This window comes from Meleagris gallopavo, chromosome 1 (assembly GCF_905368555.1).
Source record: "Meleagris gallopavo chromosome 1, MGAL_WU_HG_1.1, whole genome shotgun sequence".
NCBI classification, from domain to species: domain Eukaryota; kingdom Metazoa; phylum Chordata; class Aves; order Galliformes; family Phasianidae; genus Meleagris; species Meleagris gallopavo.
The window spans coordinates 4,270,909-4,294,807 of NC_139404.1; the positions used below are offsets into that span (position 1 = coordinate 4,270,909).

Here is a 23,899-nt window from a genome sequence, read left to right on the forward strand (position 1 = left end):
AGACAAAGGATTTCTCAACCTTTGCCCAGGACTTGCCTGGACTTGTTCATCTATTTCCTTCAGACAAAGGATTTCACCACCGTTGCCCAGGACTTGCCTGGACTTGTTCATCTATGTTCTTCAGACAAAGGATTTCACCACCGTTGCCCAGGACTTGCCTGGACTTGTTCATCTATTTCCTTCAGATAAAGGATTTCACCACCTATTTCTGGCAGGGGCTATTTCATCACGCTGGTACCAGGGGATGTGTGGACTCAGATGAGGAACAGTTCCCATGGTTGTCTTTAGTGCCTTGAAATGTTTACCACTGACTTTAAGGCTATTGCTTGGAGTCATATGATATGATGAGATTTGCAGTTCGCTTGGTTTTGTAGCTGAATGCAAGTTCCTGTGTCTTGAAGTCAAGGAGGAAAACTCGGCCACGTGACCTCAGTTCTCTCTGAAGATAAGTGTACTGAAAAGAAATAGAAAATGAAACCTGCCCTCTGGGGAGGAGGCTGTAGAGGGGGAGGGGAATGGTATTAGGCAGAGTAGCAAATTTGAGGCAGCAGTTTAACATATTGACCCCAACAGTAGACCCTGCAGTGCATCAGATCACAGATAGAATCTCCCTGATTCCTCTTGGGACCCCCACCTTCCTCCCTGACTTGGCACCCAAAAAGCCTCAAGGATGCTCCATATCCTTTCCATCCCTGTACCTCTAAACCCCTCAGGACCCTCATTCATTCTCCCCATCTCAGCACACCAAGCTGTCTCGCTCCGATTTATGGGAGGGAGATGAGGTTCTTTTAATATTATATACCCGGCGTGAGATTAAGAAACAACGGTTCAAATGTTGATCCGACCAGTTTATTATAATCCTACTCAGGGAGACGGGGAAGGGAAGGAGGGAGATAGAAAAGAGAGGGAAGCGGGGATAGTCACCACCAGGATCCAGCAGCGATCCCGTTGCACGACGTTTCGATGGTCCGAGGTAGAAGCAGCAGCGGGGGAGAGAGAAGCAGCGTGGCCGGCCTTGGGCAGCAAGCAGGTGGCAGAAGGAAGTCGCGGAGCCGATCCAGGAGGAAGCGGCAGGACTCAGGTAGCAGGCCTAGGGGAGTCTGCCAGCACGCAGGAATTCCGTGGTGAGGGATCTGATGGCAGACACCTACTCTCATGGTTTTTCGGTTCCTCCTTTTATCCTCCTTTTTCTCCTGCCTACATGACATCCCTGGGCGCTTGAGCAAGAGTCATGTGGTATCCCCCGAGATGGCCATCATCCTGAGATAAGTTCACACAAAAGACCGCTTCAGAGCTATTTAGCTGCAGCTTATCTTCCTCTCCTTGCCCCTGGCCTTGTCCATCAAAGTTCTCCATACAAAGGATTTCACCACCTTTGCCCAGGACTTGCCTGGACTTGTTCATCTATGTTCTCCAGACAAAGGATTTCACCACCGTTGCCCAGGACTTGCCTGGACTTGTTCATCAAATTTCTCCAGACAAAGGATTTCTCAACCTTTGCCCAGGACTTGCCTGGACTTGTTCATCTATTTTCTTCAGACAAAGGATTTCTCAACCTTTGCCCAGGACTTGCCTGGACTTGTTCGTCTATGTTCTCCAGACAAAGGATTTCTCAACCTTTGCCCAGGACTTGCCTGGACTTGTTCATCAAAGTTCCTCAGACAAAGGATTTCTCACCTTTTGCCCAGGACTTGGCTGGACTTGTTCATCTATTTCCTTCAGACAAAGGATTTCTCAACCTTTGCCCAGGACTTGCCTGGACTTGTTCATCTAGTTCCTTCAGACAAAGGATTTCACCACCGTTGCCCAGGACTTGCCTGGACTTGTTCATCTATGTTCTTCAGACAAAGGATTTCACCACCGTTGCCCAGGACTTGCCTGGACTTGTTCATCTATTTCCTTCAGATAAAGGATTTCACCACCTATTTCTGGCAGGGGCTATTTCATCACGCTGGTACCAGGGGATGTGTGGACTCAGATGAGGAACAGTTCCCATGGTTGTCTTTAGTGCCTTGAAATGTTTACCACTGACTTTAAGGCTATTGCTTGGAGTCATATGATATGATGAGATTTGCAGTTCGCTTGGTTTTGTAGCTGAATGCAAGTTCCTGTGTCTTGAAGTCAAGGAGGAAAACTCGGCCACGTGACCTCAGTTCTCTCTGAAGATAAGTGTACTGAAAAGAAATAGAAAATGAAACCTGCCCTCTGGGGAGGAGGCTGTAGAGGGGGAGGGGAATGGTATTAGGCAGAGTAGCAAATTTGAGGCAGCAGTTTAACATATTGACCCCAACAGTAGACCCTGCAGTGCATCAGATCACAGATAGAATCTCCCTGATTCCTCTTGGGACCCCCACCTTCCTCCCTGACTTGGCACCCAAAAAGCCTCAAGGATGCTCCATATCCTTTCCATCCCTGTACCTCTAAACCCCTCAGGACCCTCATTCATTCTCCCCATCTCAGCACACCAAGCTGTCTCGCTCCGATTTATGGGAGGGAGATGAGGTTCTTTTAATATTATATACCCGGCGTGAGATTAAGAAACAACGGTTCAAATGTTGATCCGACCAGTTTATTATAATCCTACTCAGGGAGACGGGGAAGGGAAGGAGGGAGATAGAAAAGAGAGGGAAGCGGGGATAGTCACCACCAGGATCCAGCAGCGATCCCGTTGCACGACGTTTCGATGGTCCGAGGTAGAAGCAGCAGCGGGGGAGAGAGAAGCAGCGTGGCCGGCCTTGGGCAGCAAGCAGGTGGCAGAAGGAAGTCGCGGAGCCGATCCAGGAGGAAGCGGCAGGACTCAGGTAGCAGGCCTAGGGGAGTCTGCCAGCACGCAGGAATTCCGTGGTGAGGGATCTGATGGCAGACACCTACTCTCATGGTTTTTCGGTTCCTCCTTTTATCCTCCTTTTTCTCCTGCCTACATGACATCCCTGGGCGCTTGAGCAAGAGTCATGTGGTATCCCCCGAGATGGCCATCATCCTGAGATAAGTTCACACAAAAGACCGCTTCAGAGCTATTTAGCTGCAGCTTATCTTCCTCTCCTTGCCCCTGGCCTTGTCCATCAAAGTTCTCCATACAAAGGATTTCACCACCTTTGCCCAGGACTTGCCTGGACTTGTTCATCTATGTTCTCCAGACAAAGGATTTCACCACCGTTGCCCAGGACTTGCCTGGACTTGTTCATCAAAGTTCTCCAGACAAAGGATTTCTCAACCTTTGCCCAGGACTTGCCTGGACTTGTTCATCTATGTCCTTCAGACAAAGGATTTCTCAACCTTTGCCCAGGACTTGCCTGGACTTGTTCGTCTATGTTCTCCAGACAAAGGATTTCTCAACCTTTGCCCAGGACTTGCCTGGACTTGTTCATCTATTTCCTTCAGACAAAGGATTTCTCAACCTTTGCCCAGGACTTGCCTGGACTTGTTCATCTATTTCCTTCAGACAAAGGATTTCTCAACCTTTGCCCAGGACTTGCCTGGACTTGTTCATCTATGTTCTTCAGACAAAGGATTTCTCAACCTTTGCCCAGGACTTGCCTGGACTTGTTCATCAAAGTTCTCCAGACTAAGGATTTCACCACCGTTGCCCAGGACTTGCCTGGACTTGTTCATCTATTTCCTTCAGATAAAGGATTTCACCACCTATTTCTGGCAGGGGCTATTTCATCACGCTGGTACCAGGGGATGTGTGGACTCAGATGAGGAACAGTTCCCATGGTTGTCTTTAGTGCCTTGAAATGTTTACCACTGACTTTAAGGCTATTGCTTGGAGTCATATGATATGATGAGATTTGCAGTTCGCTTGGTTTTGTAGCTGAATGCAAGTTCCTGTGTCTTGAAGTCAAGGAGGAAAACTCGGCCACGTGACCTCAGTTCTCTCTGAAGATAAGTGTACTGAAAAGAAATAGAAAATGAAACCTGCCCTCTGGGGAGGAGGCTGTAGAGGGGGAGGGGAATGGTATTAGGCAGAGTAGCAAATTTGAGGCAGCAGTTTAACATATTGACCCCAACAGTAGACCCTGCAGTGCATCAGATCACAGATAGAATCTCCCTGATTCCTCTTGGGACCCCCACCTTCCTCCCTGACTTGGCACCCAAAAAGCCTCAAGGATGCTCCATATCCTTTCCATCCCTGTACCTCTAAACCCCTCAGGACCCTCATTCATTCTCCCCATCTCAGCACACCAAGCTGTCTCGCTCCGATTTATGGGAGGGAGATGAGGTTCTTTTAATATTATATACCCGGCGTGAGATTAAGAAACAACGGTTCAAATGTTGATCCGACCAGTTTATTATAATCCTACTCAGGGAGACGGGGAAGGGAAGGAGGGAGATAGAAAAGAGAGGGAAGCGGGGATAGTCACCACCAGGATCCAGCAGCGATCCCGTTGCACGACGTTTCGATGGTCCGAGGTAGAAGCAGCAGCGGGGAAGAGAGAAGCAGCGTGGCCGGCCTTGGGCAGCAAGCAGGTGGCAGAAGGAAGTCGCGGAGCCGATCCAGGAGGAAGCGGCAGGACTCAGGTAGCAGGCCTAGGGGAGTCTGCCAGCACGCAGGAATTCCGTGGTGAAGGATCTGATGGCAGACACCTACTCTCCTGGTTTTCGGTTCCTCCTTTTATCCTCCTTTTTCTCCTGCCTACATGACATCCCTGGGCGCTTGAGCAAGAGTCATGTGGTATCCCCCGAGATGGCCATCATCCTGAGATAAGTTCACACAAAAGACCGCTTCAGAGCTATTTAGCTGCAGCTTATCTTCCTCTCCTTGCCCCTGGCCTTGTCCATCAAAGTTCTTCAGACAAAGGATTTCACCACCTTTGCCCAGGACTTGCCTGGACTTGTATAAGTCCATCTGTGTTCCCAGCAAGCTTTGAGACACTGATGTTAGCAGAATAATTTACACAAGCCCTCCTGGGATGTCCCCAGTTTGGCACTCCTCATCCCTAACAGAACCCCCAGCTCAGCACCCCAACCCCCACTGGGACCACAGTCCAAACTCCCCATCACTGCACCACAAACTTCACTGGGACCCTCCAACCTCAATCCCCAAAGGGATATCTATACCATTCCCTATCCTGGCATCCCAAACCCTACCAGGACCTCCTCCAGCCTGGCACCCTGATCCCTAACATAATTCCCCAAACAACTCACCCCATTCTAGTCTCTCAAACCCCACCAAGAACCCTTTAACCTGGCACTCCAGACCTCAATGGAACCCAAGTCCAAACTCCCCATGCAGCACCCTAAACCCTGCCAGGACTCCCACAATCCAGCACCACAATTATCACTGTGATGCCCAATTACCCTCTCCATCTCAGCATCCTAAGACCCCGAAGGACCCCAATCCATATGGGCATCCCAAGCCCTAGTGGAACCCTCAGTATCTGATACCTCAACCTCCACTGGGACATCTACCTATCTTCCCCATCCCAGCACTCTAGATTCTGCCAAGACACAAGCGTAAATTTTCTATCCCAGCACCCCAACCACCACCAAGTCCTCTCCACCCCCAGCTCTACTAGACATTCCTCAAGCCCTTCCCATTCCCAACCCTAAATCCATTCCTAAATCCACACCCACGTTCATACTCATTACTATTCCAATACCAATCCCTATGCCCATCTCCATCCTTATCCCCATCACCACGCCCATTCCCACGCTCACCCGTGTCCCTCCCCATCCCACCCCCGGGTGTGGCCGTCGGCAGAGGGGCGGGGGCACGGAGTCGGCTTTGTAGGCAGCGGGGCGGCTGCGTTCCATTCCTCGCTGCGCTCCGCTCCGCCCGGTCATGGCCGCGTCCCGTCCGACTCAAGGCTGCGGCAGCGGAGCGCTGCTGGGCCGCTTCGGAGTGCTGCTGCAGGCATTGCTGGCACTGTGTACCTTCTGCACGCTGATGTGTGAGTACCTCCGTGCCTGTTATTAGGGCGAGGTGTCGAGATAAGCTCTTTGCTTGGAGAGTGGCGAGGCACCGGCACGGGTGGAATGCTTGTGGATGCTTAGAAGTTGTGGATGCTCCCTGGAGGTGCTCGAGACCAGGCTGCGCAGGGCGACTTACCGTTAGGCTGCAGCTAGGGGGCTAGAAGCGGATATTCCTTAACAACCCAAACTATTCTGCCAGATAACCCTTTTAGTTGGGTATCGCAGCCCGTTTGCTCGGAGCTTCGCGTCGCTTTTAATTGATGAATTTTTTTTCTCCAGACCTGGAGGGTTGGAGAAGGGATGGCAACAGCTCGCTGCCGGCAGTTAGGGCACCAGATGCTCTCTCGTAAAACTGTTGTTCCGAGCCTTTATCTGATGGTAATGAGGCACCGCGGAGTCGCGGTTCTGATGTGTGAGTTCAGTGGCTTAGAAAATTTTAATGAAGGGTGGAAGCCAACGGTGTAAGCAGGAAGAATGTGACAAAAAATAGGATGGGCATCAGGTACGGTGCTGCTTGGTTAGAATAATAGCTCCTCTAATTGCGTTGTGATGTTGTTTTGCTTAACTTTCCCTTAAAACGTGAAGTTTTTTGGGTTGAGTGCTGTTTGCTGGGGAGGGATGGTAGTAAGAGAAAGCAGGGAGGAGAGGTGAGGGCACTGATGCTGGAAGACCTGAGAAAATCACTGCTGCTGTGCCCCAGCTGTGCTCTGCTTGGAGCACTGTGGGTGCTTCTCCTTGGGGTTAAGTGATCTAACAAGCCTCAATCTGTTCTCCTTTTTTAAAAAACCTGCAGTGACAGTAATTAAAGCTTCCAGTTGAGCTGAGAAGCCACAGGTCTTGAATCTCTGTGCTGCCTGGACTCCAGTGTTTAATGCCAGTCAGCTTGTGAAAGCTGCAACAAGTTCTTCCTGTGGAAGCTGATAGCTTTTTCCAGTGGGAGTAATGACATTGCAACACTTCACGGCCTGTATTTCACTGAACATTAACTGTAAGAACAGCCTACTTTGTTGTTTCTGTTGTGTTTCTTTTTCTTTCTGTTCCTGTAGTGGGGGAGGCTATGTGTTAATTGACCCATAAACCACAGGGGATACCTCGTGAAATAAAGGGAATTAATTATCAAAATACTCCCACAAATGAAAGCATGGGCTCAATGATTTGCCAGCAGTACCTAAGAATGTTGTTCTCCCCCTGATATAAGAGCTAATATAGTCTTTCAGAACTTCCTGAGTTGGAAGGGACCCATCAAGTCCAACTCCTGGCTTCACACAGGACCACATAGGCAGCTCACTACTGTGCCCACTGCCCTGGGCAGCCTGTTCCATGCCCACCGGCCTCTGGTGCAAAGCTTTCCCTAACACCCCCTGCCCCTCCCCTGACACAGCTCCATGCTGTTCCCTCAGGCTCTGTTGCTGTCACAGAGAGCAGAGCTCAGTGCTGCCCCTCTGCTCCCTGTGAGGAGCTGTGGGCGACCATGAGGCCTCCCTTCAGCTTCCTGTTCTAGGCTGAACAAACCCAGGGACCTCAGCTGGAGGATGAGGATGCTCGTGTCCAAGGATATGAAAAGCAGCTGAGCATCCTCTTGGTTAATTAGGAAAAAAATCCGAAAGCTCTTCTTGAGTGGTTTCCTTGTGAACCTGCTCAGTGGCTGAAGCTGAGCCCCTAGATGTGAATAGATTTCCAGCCCTAGACTCCTGATGGTAGATCATCCCCTGGCTGCCCCTAATTCCCATCAGGTGTTCCTTATCTACACCCCCGTTGCATACTCTCAGGTTTTCTGTTGGGGCTGTCTGTGTGCAGCCTCTTTAGCCCACTGTAGCTGTAATTGGTTTACCAAAGACTTTCTTAGGATATAACATGCTTTAAGGCTTCTTTTGGGAGTGGCCCTTTCAGCTGGCAGCCTCCTGGGGAAGAAAAGGCTGCAGTACCTGGATAGTGGTGGTTTGCAAACCGTGTATGTGGGGGAAATCAAACTAATGCTGATGTGGTGTTGAATAAGACTTTGCAGGTGCTTAGCCATGGAATGTGCTCAAAAGAGCACGGTCTACAACAAGATGAGTATTTTTATGTTGTTATAAGAAGAGTTTGTGACTTTAGGTTTCTTTTACTTGGGGCTACAGGAAGCCTGAAAAAGAATATGCAAATCTCAGAAAAAGTGTTAATACGTTCAAACAGACTGCCCAGGGAGGTGGTGGAGTCACCATCCCTGGAGGTGTGCAGGAAACACAGAGCTGTGGCACTGAGGGGCATGGGTGGGTGGGTGGAATAGATGGCCTTAGTTGTCTTCTCTGGCCTTAGCGATTCTATGCGGATCTGTCACGTGGAGTGTGAAGTTTTAGTAGAACAACCCACTATGTTCCTTGAGGCCAGTTTTGCCTGTTGCAAAGGGTATTAGAAAGCCCTTTAGATCAAAGGTTCATGAGGAAGAAATAGTGTTTCACTGTAGGATGAAGGGAGTGATTGCTCCCTGCTGCTCTGCTCTGTGTTTTAAATGGATTCTCCATGTAGTGTAGGTGGGATCCACAAGTAGATGATGCCCAGCTTAATGTGGTTTAGCTTGGAGAGGAGAAAGCTCCAGGGAAACATTGCTGCAGTGCTTGAAGGGAGCTTATGAGCAGGAGGGGGAGCAACTTTTTATATGGCCTGGTAGTGACAGGACAACAGGGAATGGCTTTACATGGAAAGAGAAGGAACTCAGGCTAGATGTTAGGAAGAAATTCTTTATTTGGAAAGTGAGGCACCAGCATGGGTTACTCACAGAAGCTGTGGGTGCCTCATCCTTCAAAGGGCTCAAGGCCAGGTTGGATGGGATCCTGGGCAGTCTGATCTGGTAGCTGGCGACCCTACCCATGGCAGGGGGTTAAAACTGGATGGTCTTTAAGCTCTCTTCCAACCCAAGCCATTCTATGGTTAGGATCGCCACTATTACAGCACTGAGGAAAATATTCCTTGGAGCTTACAAATACTCTAAACTACTCTATCCTGTCTTTTAAGGTTGTAGTCAAACTTCTCTGCAGTGTTGTCCAGAGCTTGCTCTAATTTAGTAATTAATGAGAATCAGATGTAATCCTTCCCAGCTGCCTACTCTTGCCGGAATGACTCTTGCTAAGAGAATTAAGATGTGAACACTTAGTTCTGCTGCCTCTTTTTTCCTTACAGCTGTGGTTGGCAATCTAGCTTCCTGGGCAAGAACTTGTCCCTGGGGAGGTCATGACGTGGATAATTCAGCAATCCCATCTGAAGTAGTTGTCAATACTTAGCTTTTGAGTGGATTTTGCAGTTGCTGCATGTGATGTGAGGATTGCTGGAACTTGTCACTTGGACACCAAATCCCTTAGGAAGAGAAGATAGGGGTCTTGAATAGGTATCTTAGTCATGTTTTTCCTTTTAGATTAACAGGGGCACAAGTGAAACAGATCTGGGGAGTCATTTAAGAACATTTCTCTTCTGATTACCTCTCTTCCTAAAGCTTTTTAAGCAGCCTTCTGAGCTCTTGAATGAGGTTTAGGAACACTTGTGCTATGGTAGTGTTTTGTGGTTTGGCTCAAGTAGCTGGTCCTGAGGTAGGACTGTGGAATAGCGACTCGACCATAAAAACAAACAGTAGCTCTCAGCTGCGGAGGGAAATATTGGTAAAATCATAAAATGGCTTGGGTTGGAAGGGATCCCAAAGATCATCTAGTTCCAACCCTCTGCCTTGGGCAGGGTTGTCACTCACCAGATTGGGCTGCCCAGGGCCTCATCCAGTCTGTCCATGGTCACTTCCAGGCTTCTCTGAGCAGCCTGTGCCAGTGGCTCACAATCGTCAATGTGGAAGGGTTTCCTTATACTGAGGGAGGAGTGGAAGGAATAGAACTTAATTCAGGATGGTTCTACCCTATTGCAACTCAAATTTGTTGCTGTACATGCTTTAGATTGCTGCACTCTTTCTGTGCTTCAGAACTCTCTTACATGCTTCCTATGGGTGTTCCAGCTTTTACATTAAATATCTCTTGGGGAAAAAAAAGTAGGTTGAAGTGTGCATGTACATCAGGAAAGAGAACTAAATGATAGATCACTGGATCTGTGCATACTTACATTCTATTGATTTTAATAAACCTGTCCAGGACATGGGAGTACTACACTGCCATGCCAGGGATGGGCTATGCTGACTTTGCTTCCTTTAACATGGAAACATGGCTGTGTTTGATTTGATTCATCATACTGAAATGGGGACTTTCCCTGTTTTGGGGAAAAATAAAACCACAAAGATTTACAGTCTGGAAGAGGTGTGAAGCACAGGGCTGTGACTCTGGTAGTCTGGGTCTGCATGTAAGTTTGTAAGTTAAGCAAGAAGCTACACGTGGCAGGACTCCTAAGACTTTTTTCCTTCTGCTTCAATGCATGTGAAAACCGGCTGAGCTTGAAAACGCGTGTTGTGCTTTGTAAGCTGAAAAGACCATGTGGCATTTCATGTGCTTCATTAAGCAAAGCACAGCTTTCTATGGAGCTTTTGAATTTGAGTTGTTGATTATGCTGACCTCCTCTTGGAAGTCATCTTCTGAGCTGCTAAACCAAGTGGTGAAAACTGTATGCTAAATGATGACTGGAAGGAATAAAAGTTGAGGACGTTCCTGCTTGCTGAAGCAACAAATGGGTTGGGTAGGCTGAGAAACAAGCAGGCAAAGCTTGAGCTGCCAGAAGTTATGTGTAACCTATAGGCTGTGAAGCACCTTATGCATTGTTGGATGGATTCTGCTGCATCTGGTGGATGATTTATATTATAGGTGATTCTTAACTTTTGTGCAAGTAGGTTTACAGGGAAACTTTGTCATTTCAAAGGGTGGAGGAAGTGAGCCTTTAGGGAGGAGCCTGTTAAATTTCCAGTTGGTTTATGACTTGGTATTTGTGAGAGAACTGACAAACTTCATGTTTGGGGTGAAAAAAAAAATCTCAATTGTGTAACTTCATTTGTTAGATGTTCTCTTAATTACATCATGTATTGGTCTTAAGATATGAGTTTCAAACATGGGAATGCTTTATAGTCCAAGGCACTGATCTGGAATCTGGAGATGCTTTGTGTGTAGAGCCTCTGTTGCCTTTCCCAGATGGAGTTAGAACAACCATTCAGTTAGAACCCAGTCCAGGTTTCCAAGACCTCCTGGTCAAATGGAGCCTATTCTCAATAAGTGCATATGACTAACGGTTACATCACAAAGTGGTTTATGATCACTTGGGCACTTGAAGGCTTATGTATGTGTCCAGCTTTGTTTTAATGACAATATAAAAGCAGAAGCTTTGTTACTTATATGCATTAACTATACTTATATGTGACCCGAGGCAATTCCTCTTCACTCAGTGTGGTGCAAGCAAGCCGAAAGGTTGGACACCCCTGCTCTAGTGGCAGCCATAAAAATCTGTGTAGAAATAAGACATGGGTAGTACGCTAATTGCATGAGGTGGAGCTTGAAACTGGGTACTGCATGGCCTTTACCTGGGCAATTCACGTTCCCTGCTAGTAAGATGCTCTAGCTGACCAAGATGGCTGATGGGCTGATGCTGTTGCTCTGAGAGTTTCAAAGCTTGTCCTGCAGTGGGCTTGTGGGTAACTGGATTTGGATGAGGAGCGGGAATAGATGGTCTAAGGATCCTGGAGAGGAAAGATACTCAAGTAATTTTGTTTTGGAAAAAGCAGAACTATTCCTTTCTGTAAGGTTTATTTGCATAGATCTAGAGGCTCCAGTACATGGCATTATGCAGGATTTGGAAGTTTTGCAGAAGTCCACTGCTTTGAGTGCCTGAACCTGCTACTGATACACATTTCTTCTGCAATTCGGAGCACTCTGTGCTAAGAGAAGCTTTTCTCCTCTAGAAGATGCTGTGGAGCAGCCTGGCAATATACAGATACATTCAGTAGGAGCTGGTACCATTTTTTATTTCCCTGTTGCCTCATGTCTTGCAGACTCAGAGATAATCCAAAGATAATCCAGAACATATTTGCCCTTTGTTGTGTATAGAGTATTTAGCCTGTTTTGTTAAAGATATATACATCTTTGAAGTCTTGGTACAACAGTGTTTGGGAAGGAAGCACCAAACATATATCATGCAAGTGCAAGAATACAGGTCTGTAGAATGCCCCTTCTCAAACTAACGATAGATCTGCTCTGTTTTGAGGTGGTGGGTATGTGTTCTGAGCTTTTCTATCTTGCTGGCAGTTTGCTGGCTGCTGACTGTGAACAGTGACTGCTGCTTCCTCCCATTGTGTCTCCAGTCTGAGTAGCTGTGAGCTCACACTAAAAATAGTGCAGCCTCCATAGCTTTGGTCTCTGCATGTTGCCTTCTTCCTGTCTGGGGCTTGGAAAAAGCCTGAGAAAGGGTGCATCCTGCAAAATAGGTTGAAATGTGTTACTGGAGACCCTACTCACTGTAAATAAAGTGGAAGATGGCAGAGGAAGAGCATTTCCTCCATAGGACAGTAGCTCTGAATCCTATTCAGTAAGGCCAGAAATCAGACGGTGTGATGCTGTCACAAAAATAAGCTTCCTGGTTTCATGGTAGGGGATTTCTACTGGGGAAATAAGCTTCTGGTTTTACAGAAACTTTACTCGGGAGTCTGTTTTGCTGATCTGTTTTGCTGCTATTCTAGCTAATTCTGCCTAAATGAGGGGTTTATTTCCATGAGGGATAATAGGCAGATGTACATCTGCATTGATGTCTGAATGCAGTGCATCATCAGTGGGGACATTGAGAAGATGTTGCATAAGGGATTGCTCCACTGCATGGGCAAGATGTGAGGAACAATGGAAGAGAATCAGGAGCTATGCAAGTATTAATTACAATTTGGAAATTAATTACTACAAAAGTAGGCTGTAGGACAGTACTGCTGCAGTCCCATAACTTCAAGGAACTATACATATCTAGGGCAGACAAAGCTGTTTCCAATGCACTGCATCTAGAAAACACCACAAACATCCACTTTCTGTTACTCTGCAAAACAAAAGTTGGGAAAAAATTAAAAGGGAGGAGGGGTGGATCTCATTGAGGTCTTACCTTGTCATTTTCTGACTCCTTGCAAATCTGTAAGTACTCTTGTCCCAAGTAGATATATTCTTTTTTTTCCTTTTTTTTTTTTTTTTTTTAACATGGGTTTCTATTCAGATGGCCAAATTCATCCTAGCCTGGAGATCCTCAATGAATTTAAAGCGTCTGTGATCTTCATTGTCTTGACTGAAGAGGAAGGGTTTGGGAGCATTTTGCTTCCTGCCTTGCCCTTTCTTGGCCATAACCAAAAGGCATTTCTTTCAAGTTGCTGTTGATGTTCCTTCCCTTTTGCTGAACTTCAGGGCTTTCTGTCTGCTGTAACTGGAGCCAAGTAGGAATGAATGTTAACTTGTAAGGACACCAATTCAGGTTGTCACCTGAGAATAGTGGCTTAATCTGTTTAATGGGATAGATGTGGCTGTTCTTTTCCTACCTGTCTTACCTTTTCCTGGCATGTTTTAGGCCATATGGATTAAACTCTGCTACAATGTGGCTGAGTTCCTTGGAGCATCTTTGGAGTTAGGGCTTTGTGAGGCTTCTTGCTCTAGTGGACTGCCTTTGAAGCCTCTCTGAAGGAAATGTTTCTCCATGAGCTATTTCACAGCTGACACCCTTTCACTTTACCATTCAATTGGAACTTATAAGGCATCATTAGGAATGTGGTTGAAATACCTATCAGTGAAAGGGCAAGACACACAGGAAGAGCCTGGAAAACAGTCTTCATCTTCCTCCCTTTAGCTCTATTACACAGACCTTTACCTGTAGGCATGGGGAGTTCTTTATTTAGTATTGTCTTTAGATGGTTGGGGATTCTCTGCCTTCTGTCTTGTGCACCTAGAGACATAGAATCATTTGAGTTGGAAGGGACATTAAAAGGCCACCCACCTAGTCCAGCTCCTCTACAGTGAACAGGGAAATCTGTATCTGAGCAACTTCAGAATATTCAGAACCTGGTCCAGCCTGGCCTCCTGCACTAAACAATCTTAATTGATTACAGGTGCTAAAATTCAGATCACAATTTCTGTTTGCATTACCATGCATTTGCAAGCACAGCTTGTCCTGTAATAGATCAGTCTGCTATCAAGATTTGCCAGAGTCATGGTTGCAAACCCATGCCTACAGCTGGTGGAAAGCTGAGTGGCCTTAGTGAATAGAGATTTCCTTTGAGAAGAGCAAGAGAAGACTTGAGCTGTTTCCCAAGCCAGCTGAGCTTGAGTATCCACTCAGGGATCTGTGCATGCCCTGGCTCAGATCACCTGCAGGGAGATGTGGAGGAGAGGATTTTTATCAGCTTCTTGACGTTTCAGAGATCTGGAGCCATTTTAACGTGGATTTGAACTCACCCTTAACCTCTGGGTCATGGTCACTGAACTACTCTGCTGCCTGTTCAAGCTCTAGTGATCTTGGCTGACTTACTGGCTTAATTCAGAGACAGCCTGATGCAGCTCTGCACAGTTAATGCCCAATTAAGCAGTTAATTATTTCTCTATAATACTAGCTTTTATCTTTAATACAACAGTTTTACTGTCTCTGATAATTGCACAGACTCAGATAACTCTCTTAAATCTAATGAGGCATGACAAGCCATGTTCAACAAGGCACCACGCCATTAACTTCTTACCTTTTGTCATCTTATCACACTGAATTACTATTTCTAGCCTGAATGGCTGTGGATACATATGTGTCACTTCTCTTTAGGGCAACAGTAAAAATCATCCCTGATGCTCTTGTGGTTGGGCTGGTGGTCAGCTTGGTGGCCTGTAGAGCCCTTCTATGCCATAGGGAAGTTTTTGTACTCTTTGCTTCAAGTTTGTTAGTTTCAGTTTAAAGAATTCCGGCCTCTCAGCTTTGTTAGTCCATGGATTTGTTTGTTTGTTTGTTTATTGTGGAAGAGTGAAATATAAGTGCTTGTTTGGATGTGCCTGAAGTCCTAGAGTTGAAGGATGTATTTTTTTTTTATGTGTCACATTGTCATTGTGCCAGTAAGAGGTACGAAGTTCCACTTCATTGAGCATCCAAGCAGGGGAATTCCTAGATCTTTTCAGGTTGGATCAGGCAGGAATTTCCCAGGAAAGGCAGCCCAGAACTGTTTCTTGGGGCAGATGGTTGGGCTCCAGTTGGCAGGCTGAGTATACGAGTACGGTGAGACTCACCCAGTGCATCATTTAATTACCATATAGATGCAAGACAGAAAAGAGCAGTTTATTTGGAAATAGCTGTTTCCAGCTAGTGTGTTAATTTTTTCTTCCTAGCCTTTACTGAGCTTGTTGCTCTGTTGGTTGATCTTTCAGTTAATGGGTCTGTGGAGAAGTGTAATCTAGAGCTGGATACCAAATGTGTGTTTGTTCTGGTGTTTGGCTGACTTTCGAAGTGACAGAGTAAGCTACAGAGCTCCAGAAGCAAAGTCTTGGTGATGATAAAGCAGATAGCTGGTGGTCTGTTTGGGCTTCAACAGCCTTTTAGAGCACTCATCACAATGACCTGCTCAGTACTGGGCAAATCTGGGAGGTGATGAAGGGCCTAGGGATTCATGCTTCTAATACATACCCTTGAGATAGCTTGTCCAGGGAGGTTATACACTGATCCTTCATACTTGTGTGTTCTATAGCTTTCAGGCTCTAGGTTCCCCTAGATGGCACCATCAAGCAGTTGCTGTGATCATGTCCTAGGATGGAGCGTCAGGAGTAGCACTGAGTTAGTTTCTTTTTGCCTCCAAAAAAAGAAGTCCCAGATCAGTATTTTTAACTCTAAATCCTTTTCAAGCTGGTAGTGTTCCAGGAACTGATTGTGAAAGTTCCCCATTTACATGGGGTTTTGAGGCAGCAGCTGTAACTGCAGAGCTTCTAGACTTAGGTGTAGATGCTAGCAGCTACACAAAGCAAAATGATGCTACTGAATGCCCTTTTATTAATTAGGTTGGGGAAAAAAATATAGTAAGAAAATGTCTCCTAGGTCTCCTTGTTGAAGAGCACTGATATCTTAGGTTTAAAGGAAGAAGACTTGGCCAGGTAGGTAGTGCTCTGTAAAACAAATTCCTAGTTGGATTGACGGCAAAGCAGTAAAAACAACTTCTGTGTGCAGTATAGCACTAGAAAGGTATTAGCAACTCCTATTTGGGCACGTAAAAGCCAGCTGAATCTAGGGAGAACATAAGTCTGTGGAACAAGCAACCTGGGACCCTTGGAGATGCTTCTGCAATGCTCAGGACACTGTGAGCAAAACAGAGTTTAAAAATGAAAAACAAACTTAGTGTTATCTGCAAGTAGTAACTGTGATAGAGAGCACTGGAGGGTCCTGGAATGGAGGACTGGAGTGGCTGCAAAGAGTGAACTAATCTATATGCAGAGGGACTTCATTTAAAGTATTCATATCTCTTAAAATCTCATGTTTGGTAGTAGTGAAACCACATCCCAGACACAGCCAGTGAACATCCAAAACACTATGTAATAAATCAGTGTTTTAATAGTGTCTTCAGTTTGTTGGCAGGAGCTTGGAGCCTTATCTGTTTGTAGTTTGGCCCTGGCACCCTTATGGTAGGGATGCTTACTGACCTCTGATCCTTTGAGCTGCAAGGAGGTGATGGCTTTGTTGTGCCTCTGGAATCCAAAAGCTTGATGGACTACTGGGATACATGGTTTGAATATCACTACCATAATTTTGATTTGCCTGGAAGAGTTATCAGGGCTGGCAGATAGTGATGAAACTTTCCCAGCTTCCCTCTGGCCACTTGACAGGGTATGGAAGTACACATCTGTTCAGCTCTGATGGTTAACATAATCTCTCTAATTTTCTTTGCAGTAAAACGATTTAAAGAACCAAAAGAAGAGAGGCGTCCCTGGAGGATATGGTAAGATTTTAAATTTGGATGTTAAAAAGCCCATGTACCTCCAGTATTTCTTCTACTAACAATCTTCATGGCTCTGTGACTATTCTATTGGTATTTAGTCTTTAAATAAAATGCTCTGCTGCTACTTCCCAAGACAAATTTCCTAAAGCAGCTGGTGCTCCCTAGAAATAAAGTCCCTCCCTAGCTCCTCCAAGAAAGCTTGGTTTCACTGTAAGCGGTTGATCCAAGAGGTTATGGTCCTTTCAGATCTGCTGACACAGCTGCACATGGGCTGTCTTATTTTGGTCTTAAGTTCAATTAAACAGATAATTACATCTGATAGGTTGGATGATCCTGTGGATTTTGCGTGGCCAGGCTGGCTTGCCAATGTTAGCAAAGAAAAGCCTATGTCCTCTGGCTTTGGTTCTTCCCTTAAAATAACTTGGAAATTAATGGAATTCCTTTCTTGGATATCAGAAATCCTTCTTGAAGGAAAACGGGTCTATGCCCAGCCTTTGCTTGGCAGACTTCTGCTGATGCTCTAGGAAACAGATCTTGCTCTTTTCTTTCCAGGTTTTATGATACCTCCAAGCAAGTAATTGGTGCCCTCTTCATCCACTTTACCAATATTTTTCTGTCTGATCTCACTGAGGAGGATCCTTGCTCTCTGTAAGTACCAAAGGCACTTCCATTCACATCCCACATCTTGAAAAAGAGGGAGGAAACCAATGGAAAATGTTTGGTTTCCACCATATATGGATGGCTATTGCTAGTACTAGATGGATATTAGAGAAGTATGCTTTGCTCAGTGTGATTGAAGGCCCTTATTCAGCCTGGATAAAAAAGTTCCAAGAAAAAGGAACCTTTCTATCTACCACATGCATTCATGTTGTCCTATTTTGAGGCAATGTAAATTAGACTTGGAATTTAACAGAAATGTATCTTTACTCCAGACTAGACAATTTGCAGCTACAATTTGTTTCAGAACTAGGTAAAGTTGATTTTGTGTATCCCCTTTGAGCTCCAAAATGCTGCTTAAAACTTCCTGGCCTATCTTCTGTGTTTATATTTGAATGTTGCACTTCAGTGTGTTTCTTTAAACAGCCACAAGTTTGGCTGGGACTAAATGTAACCTCTAAAATGAGTTATGATTGCTTTTAAACTGACGCTGTTTGAAAACAACCTTGTTTATGCTTATGCTGTGCCCTTCAGATTCTCCTAATGTGCTTCGCATTTTCCTGGTCTGCCTGCCTTGAACACTGAACTGGGCAGAACTCTGAAATTCTGCCCTTGGGTTCTGATGCCCCTATGCTGTGCATCCTGCCAAGTATAAACTACTAGAGTCCCCTGTTTTATTGGGAGTGCTCTGGGAACTCTAAGAGGCTAGTTTGGGCCTTTAGAAATGGGAAATCCTAATGACTTTTTTTTTAAAGTAGATATCAAAAGCAGATTTTTTTTTTCCAATATCTTTATTCAGAAGTGATATCAAGCTCTGGGAAAGGACACATTTGTTCCTGTAGCTCTGTGCTTGGTGGTGTTTTCATATTGTTGAAGTATCTGACCTATTGCTGCAGAACAAGATTCCAATAGCACAAAAGGCCAAAAACAATATGAGAGATTTTTTTTTTTTCTGTGAAGTTTATTAAAATATTAAGCCCTGGATTAGAGATTGAACCTTGCAGTCCCAAGAAGGCTCCTGCAGATCTCCTGTCTCTCATACACTTTCCAGTGAGGCTTAAACCTCCAAAGCTGCAGAGCAAGCTCATCAGGCCTGAATCTCCTGATGGGGACGGATTTTGCTGCTGGACCTGCAGCAGAAACCCCAAACTGGAGGCTTTCCAGGACCCCAGAGTGTCTGCTGTTGAGCCAGGGCTTGTTGCTTCTCTTAAGTTCTTCTGCCCCTTGCTTTGCTTCTCTGCTCATATAGCATTTTACACCTGCTCTATGAAAGTGAGTTTTAGCCTTTCCTTTGGAGCATTTATGGTGTCCAACAAGATTCAGTTTTATTGTATAAAATTCTGAAAATGTTTAGAATTGTTAAAATTGGAGAGACTACTGAGATCATCTAATCCAACTGCCAACCTATCATGACCATACCTACTAAACCATATTTCTCAGTACCATATCTACTCTTTTGTTGAACACCTCGGGATGGTGACTCCACTGCCTCCCTGGGCAGCCTGTGCCAATACCTCATCGCTCTGAGAGTAAATTTTTCCTAATATCCAACTTGAGTCTCCACTGGGGTAACTTATGGCCATTGTACCTGTTTCATTATGCTTCTGTGAAACTTTGTTTTTAATTTAAGAACAAAAGAAGTTGTAAATGGAACCCTCTCTTTTTGGGGGAGTAAACCCTAAGCTACAGTAACTCAAGAAGTATTTAATGTGTGAATAAATGAGTGGTGCCAGGGAGATGGTGAAGCCTCCTTCCACTGCTGATCAGGCTCTCAAGCTGGTAAGGCTGTTGGTAAATTCAGTAATATGGCAAGGAAGGAAAGCTTGGACCACTAAGTAGGGATTTGGGGATATTATCATAGTTTTTGATAGATTTCTATATTTTGAAGATACATAGTGAAGCTAGTGTCATATAGACTTGAACACCTACAACTTGAACTTGTATTTTGAAGCCTCACAAAGTGACCTTTTCCTCTGTTTCTAGCTACCTTATTAATTTCATCCTTGATGCCACGCTGGGGATGCTGCTGATTTGGCTTGGTGTGAAGGTGGTCTCCTGGGCTGTGCAGCGTCAGAAATGCACACATCTTGTCTTTGGAGAATATGGTACGTGTTTACAGCTCTGCACAAAGGTGACTTGTTTCTTCTCTGTGAGAGGAAAGAAGAAAATGGCTGGTTAAGGGGAAAAACATGAACTTCTATTACACATGAACTTCTATTATCTGTCAACAATCAACACTACTCAAGGCTGGGGGGAAAGAAACACTAAGATCATCTAGTCCAATCATCAGCCCATCCCCGCCATACCCACTAACCCATGCCCTTAGTGCCGCATCTTCCCTTCTCTTGAACACCTCCAGGCGTGGTGATTCCACCACCTCCACAGGCAACCTGTTGTAATGCCTCACCACTCTTTCTGAGAAGAAATTCTTCCTGTTACCTAACCTGAACCTCCCCTGAATGTTAATTATGTTATGTTTTGGGGGCAAAACTAGGTTATGCTAACTGCTGTTGTATTAGTCATGCTTGGGCACAGAAGATTGGTGATAAAAGGTTGAACATGTCCTGAGGTGTATGATCCCTCAACAACATGCATGTGACAAATCATGGTGTTTGGATGTCATAGTGGTTTTCTGTAGGACTCTGTTGTAGGGGTTTTGTTATTGACTTCCTCAGCCTCTTTTTGAAATGTGCAGTTCTTGAAGTTGTCTTGAGCTATGGTAGGCATTGACAGAGCAACAAAACTGGGTTATCAAATGATATGTTTTCCCCAAATTACATTTTAAAACCATTTTTCATTTAAAAAAAAAAAAGTGCACGTAAGCTTGTCAGCCTCTGCTTCAATTTCTGTGTTGAGAAAATTGTTTCAAAAAAAGCCTTTCTCCGACAGCCCCACTAGAGGGTAGCACTTCACTTCAGAAGGAGGAGAGCAGTGCTTCTCCGCTGTGAAGGGAGAAGTTAACCCGTTGGGCTATTTTGCATTAGTCTTTTTATTTAGAAAGTACACATTCACACGAATAACTTTTAAGTCTTTATATCATTAAGTCTTTCTAAGGGTTGTGACATTCCTCTGTATCCCTAGAAGCTGGTGAAACTTAGACTGAAGTGGGATTAGTGTGGAAACAACACTGAATTCTGAGTTTTAGTTGAGACTTCTTTGGTGCATAAGAGAGGGAGTACTACACCTACCTAAATAGGTTTCAGCACAAGGTAGAGGGGATGGTTGGGTTTGTGAGGTGACTTGTGGCTAAACCTGAGAGTAGTTTTAAAGGCTGCAATGTTCTTAAGTCAAATGAGGCAGCAGAGGAATAAATATTCCTGGTTCAGGCATTGGTACATTTTCACTTTATGAGCAGTGAGTACTCAAAGCCCAACTGCAGTCATCCCAGAGCCCTGCTACACATGCCACGTCTGCAGCTGAATAGAAGCAAGAAAATGTTAATGCATATTGACAGCTTTAGCCTTGCAGGGTAGTAATGAACTTCTTGAGCTGAAGTTTCTGTAGTCTAAGCCAACCTCTGCGAAGGGAAACAACTTGCTCCTCCAAGGAAATCTTGATTTTTGTTAACAAAAAAAAGTTTCTGTTGCTGTATGAATTTAGTTTTTGAACTGGTGATTAAATCTCATCCACCCAGCACCATTCTTGGCCAGAATGACTGTGATGGAAAAGTTAAATGGTAGTCAAATGGCACATTAAATGAAATCTTGCTTCTGAGCTAAGAACTCTATCCTCATCTCTGCTGTTAAGTAACCTCCAGTCTGGTTTGAAAGATGCTGGCAAACTCTCCACAGTTTAATACAAGCTTCAGATTCAGTTTCTGAACTAATTGCTGTACCAGACTTGCATTGTTTTTTCAGTTATCCTGAGGAGCAAAAGTTTCTCCTGCTGTCCTACAGAGGAAGGTAGGCAGAATACCACAAAAACACCAAATCCATGATGCAGACAGAACCTACACTGTTCTCTCAGGCAACCAGCTGTCCAGAACTGACTGTTTAAAATAGATTATTCTCATATTTCCAAAAAAAAAAAAAGTGAGAGACACCCATTCTGAGATCAGTCTCTTGAGTCTTAGCCAGAGACAGCTGAGGCCAGAAATGACCTGTCTTTAGCTAGTGGAGAGTCAAAGGTTCCTATACCTTTATGCTCCTCTATCTTTGCCCAGAAGCTCTTTGGATTTTAAGCATAGGAAGGTAAATTTGAAAAGGCTGCTGTCTCTTCTGGAGGTGCTTGGCTCCTGAGAATGAAGACTAGCAAGGTTTACTCTTCATGTTGGGTCAAGTAGGTTTTGAAAAATGGAGGCTGGAGTTGATCAACCACCAAAGTTCAAGTCCTTCAGCCTCTTCCCAGTTCTTGTGCCTATACAAAGCTTGGTGGAGGGAAACCTCTTGATGGCTGCAACATCGCTGCGCTGTGTGTGTACCAATTCAAATATTCAAGTACTTCTAAAATAGAACTTTGAGGCAAACAAACTCTGTCAACTCATATTAAGACACTTTTGCAGTGAGTGAGTCAAATGCTGAAGAGCAGCATCATGAAATGGTGAGAAGAAGTGGATATCTTGGCTTGAAAAGTTATTCAGGGAGGCAGGCTTATATAGGAACATGGCTGTGGTCACTAACTGTTCTGTTTGATTTGTGTTCATTTGCTGTCCAGAAATGGAAAGGCGCATTGCTTGGAGGCCTCTGAAGTCTGTTTAGTGGTCTGTTGAACTCCTCTGGTCAAACTTAGTTATAGCAGAATGTGCTTTGTGCCAGCTGCTGAGTTTAACTGAGGACCTGTGTAGGCTGCTTCTGGCCCTGCTGTGATGGCCTACAAAATTTCCATAGTAAATATTCCCATGAACCGAAGCAGCCAAGGGAGCTGGCTCTTAATGCTTGAGGAAATACTGCTGAAAATAGCTCTAACCTAGGGGACTGTTTTGTCCTTAGCATGCAATTCAGATGCTTTACCAATATTTCTTGCTTTCTGTACATAGCATTGAGAATTACACAGATACTTTTGTCTTGGAGGTACAATTTAAATATTCTTCACTGAGTTTCTATTAATTTTCCCCATCCCTACCATCTAACCCAATACAACTTTCAGTATTTTCAAACACTCACTTTTCCTCAGCCTCCCTGAATTCTCTGCCCTGGCTATGGTTAAATATTTTCCCACCTGCTCAGTGCATGTGTAGTCTCTGGAAGACTACAAATAAAGCTGTCTGGCACTAACACGTGGGCCTTGACAGCTTGGTACATTAGACAGCTTGGATTAAAACTAATCCTGTTGAATAGTAACAACTCAAATACCTCAAGGAGTGCTGCTTTTGCTCTGTAAGCAGTTGGGCTCCCCCGCACAAGCAGAATATGAGCTGTGTCTGAGAGGTTGCTGCAGGCACTGGGGGATCCTAGATCTGTTTCACGGAGGTGATGTTGATGGTGGGATAGGGTGCTGGAGGAGAATGGTCAAAATGCAAAGTGTGCATCCTTTCCACTAGGAGTTGCAGGGCAAAGATTTATGAGTGAGGAACCACTCAAAGGGAGCATGATGTGGCTTTCTCTAGCACATCTGCAGAGATCGTTTGTGCCTGTTCTGTTCCTTGCATAGAAAGGGAAGTTTTGCTTGCAGCGAAGGGAGGGCATTGAATCGGTTTCTGCCTCCAGGGAGCAAACTGGGTTTTGTTGATTGGCTATCTTGGATGGCAGAAACAGCTTTGGAGACACTCATCCAAATTTGCTAGTGGAAACACCTGATACAGAATCATAGTAGTCTTTCCAACCATAATGAATCTAAGATCATATAGTCCAGCTATCAACCCATCACCACCATATCAGGGGAATCTCTCACATCCATGGACTGAGGGATTTCTGGGCAGTGCTTGGTTCACTGAAGACATTAAGTGGCATCTAAGGATGCTCTTGGCCTGAATTTCCCCATCCCCACCATCTAACCCAATACTGGCTGAAGGAAGCCAGGATCTAAGTGAGCACTCTTCTGTCACTGGGATACCAGGATGCTGGAGAATAACTTCTCAGACACCTTGTGATCTTTCTGCTAGATAATGGCAATAAAGGCATGTAATTCTGTGGTTTGGGATGCATTCCTGTACAGAAACATCCTATGTTCTGAAAACAAAGCTTAGAGTCTTAAGAGGAGAACAAGGTTCCAAGTAGCAGCTTGAGGCTTCTGAAGGTGATAGAGCAGGTGGCTACGTCTGACCCATAGGTCTGCAGGTCTCTTTGCAAATCCTTCTGTTGTTTAATCTGGGCATGTCAAAGGGCTATTAGAAACTCTTACTGCAGAGGAGATATGCAGGCGATGCAGGAAGGATCAGAGTGAGAAGCTGGATATTTGATGCTCCAGAGGCGGAGGCACCTCTGACAAGGTGAGGTCTGGTGGGTAGTAAGGAAAAAGAAGGGTTTCTTTAAGACTGAGAGTGAGGGAGAAATGATTTAGATGAGAAAGCATTAAGGATGGGGT

At 45.1% G+C, this 23,899-nt stretch overlaps 1 protein-coding gene and 1 long non-coding RNA gene across 3 annotated transcripts in view; one reads left to right on the plus strand and one right to left on the minus strand.

Annotated features, from left to right (window-relative positions):
* Window positions 1–1,760: 1,760 nt before the first annotated feature.
* Window positions 1,761–5,647, minus strand: LOC146545185 (uncharacterized). The gene is made up of 3 exons (XR_014880857.1): window positions 4,365–5,647; window positions 2,645–3,894; window positions 1,761–2,174 (listed from the first exon to the last, which is right to left on the minus strand). It is a non-coding gene; the product is annotated as an uncharacterized LOC146545185 (long non-coding RNA).
* Window positions 5,648–5,723: 76 nt separating this feature from the next.
* The window catches only part of LOC100548072 (store-operated calcium entry regulator STIMATE-like), a 31,542-nt gene continuing 13,366 nt past the window's right edge, over window positions 5,724–23,899 (plus strand). The window contains exons 1-4 of one of the 2 annotated variants that reach the window (XM_010713850.4): window positions 5,724–5,894; window positions 16,732–16,780; window positions 17,333–17,428; window positions 19,421–19,542. In XM_010713850.4, coding sequence (XP_010712152.2) covers window positions 5,786–5,894; window positions 16,732–16,780; window positions 17,333–17,428; window positions 19,421–19,542 — 376 coding nt within the window. In that variant the 5' untranslated portion in view covers window positions 5,724–5,785. The remainder of the gene's footprint in view (window positions 5,895–16,731; window positions 16,781–17,332; window positions 17,429–19,420; window positions 19,543–23,899) is intronic. The other variant, XM_010713912.4, reaches the window with a different exon arrangement.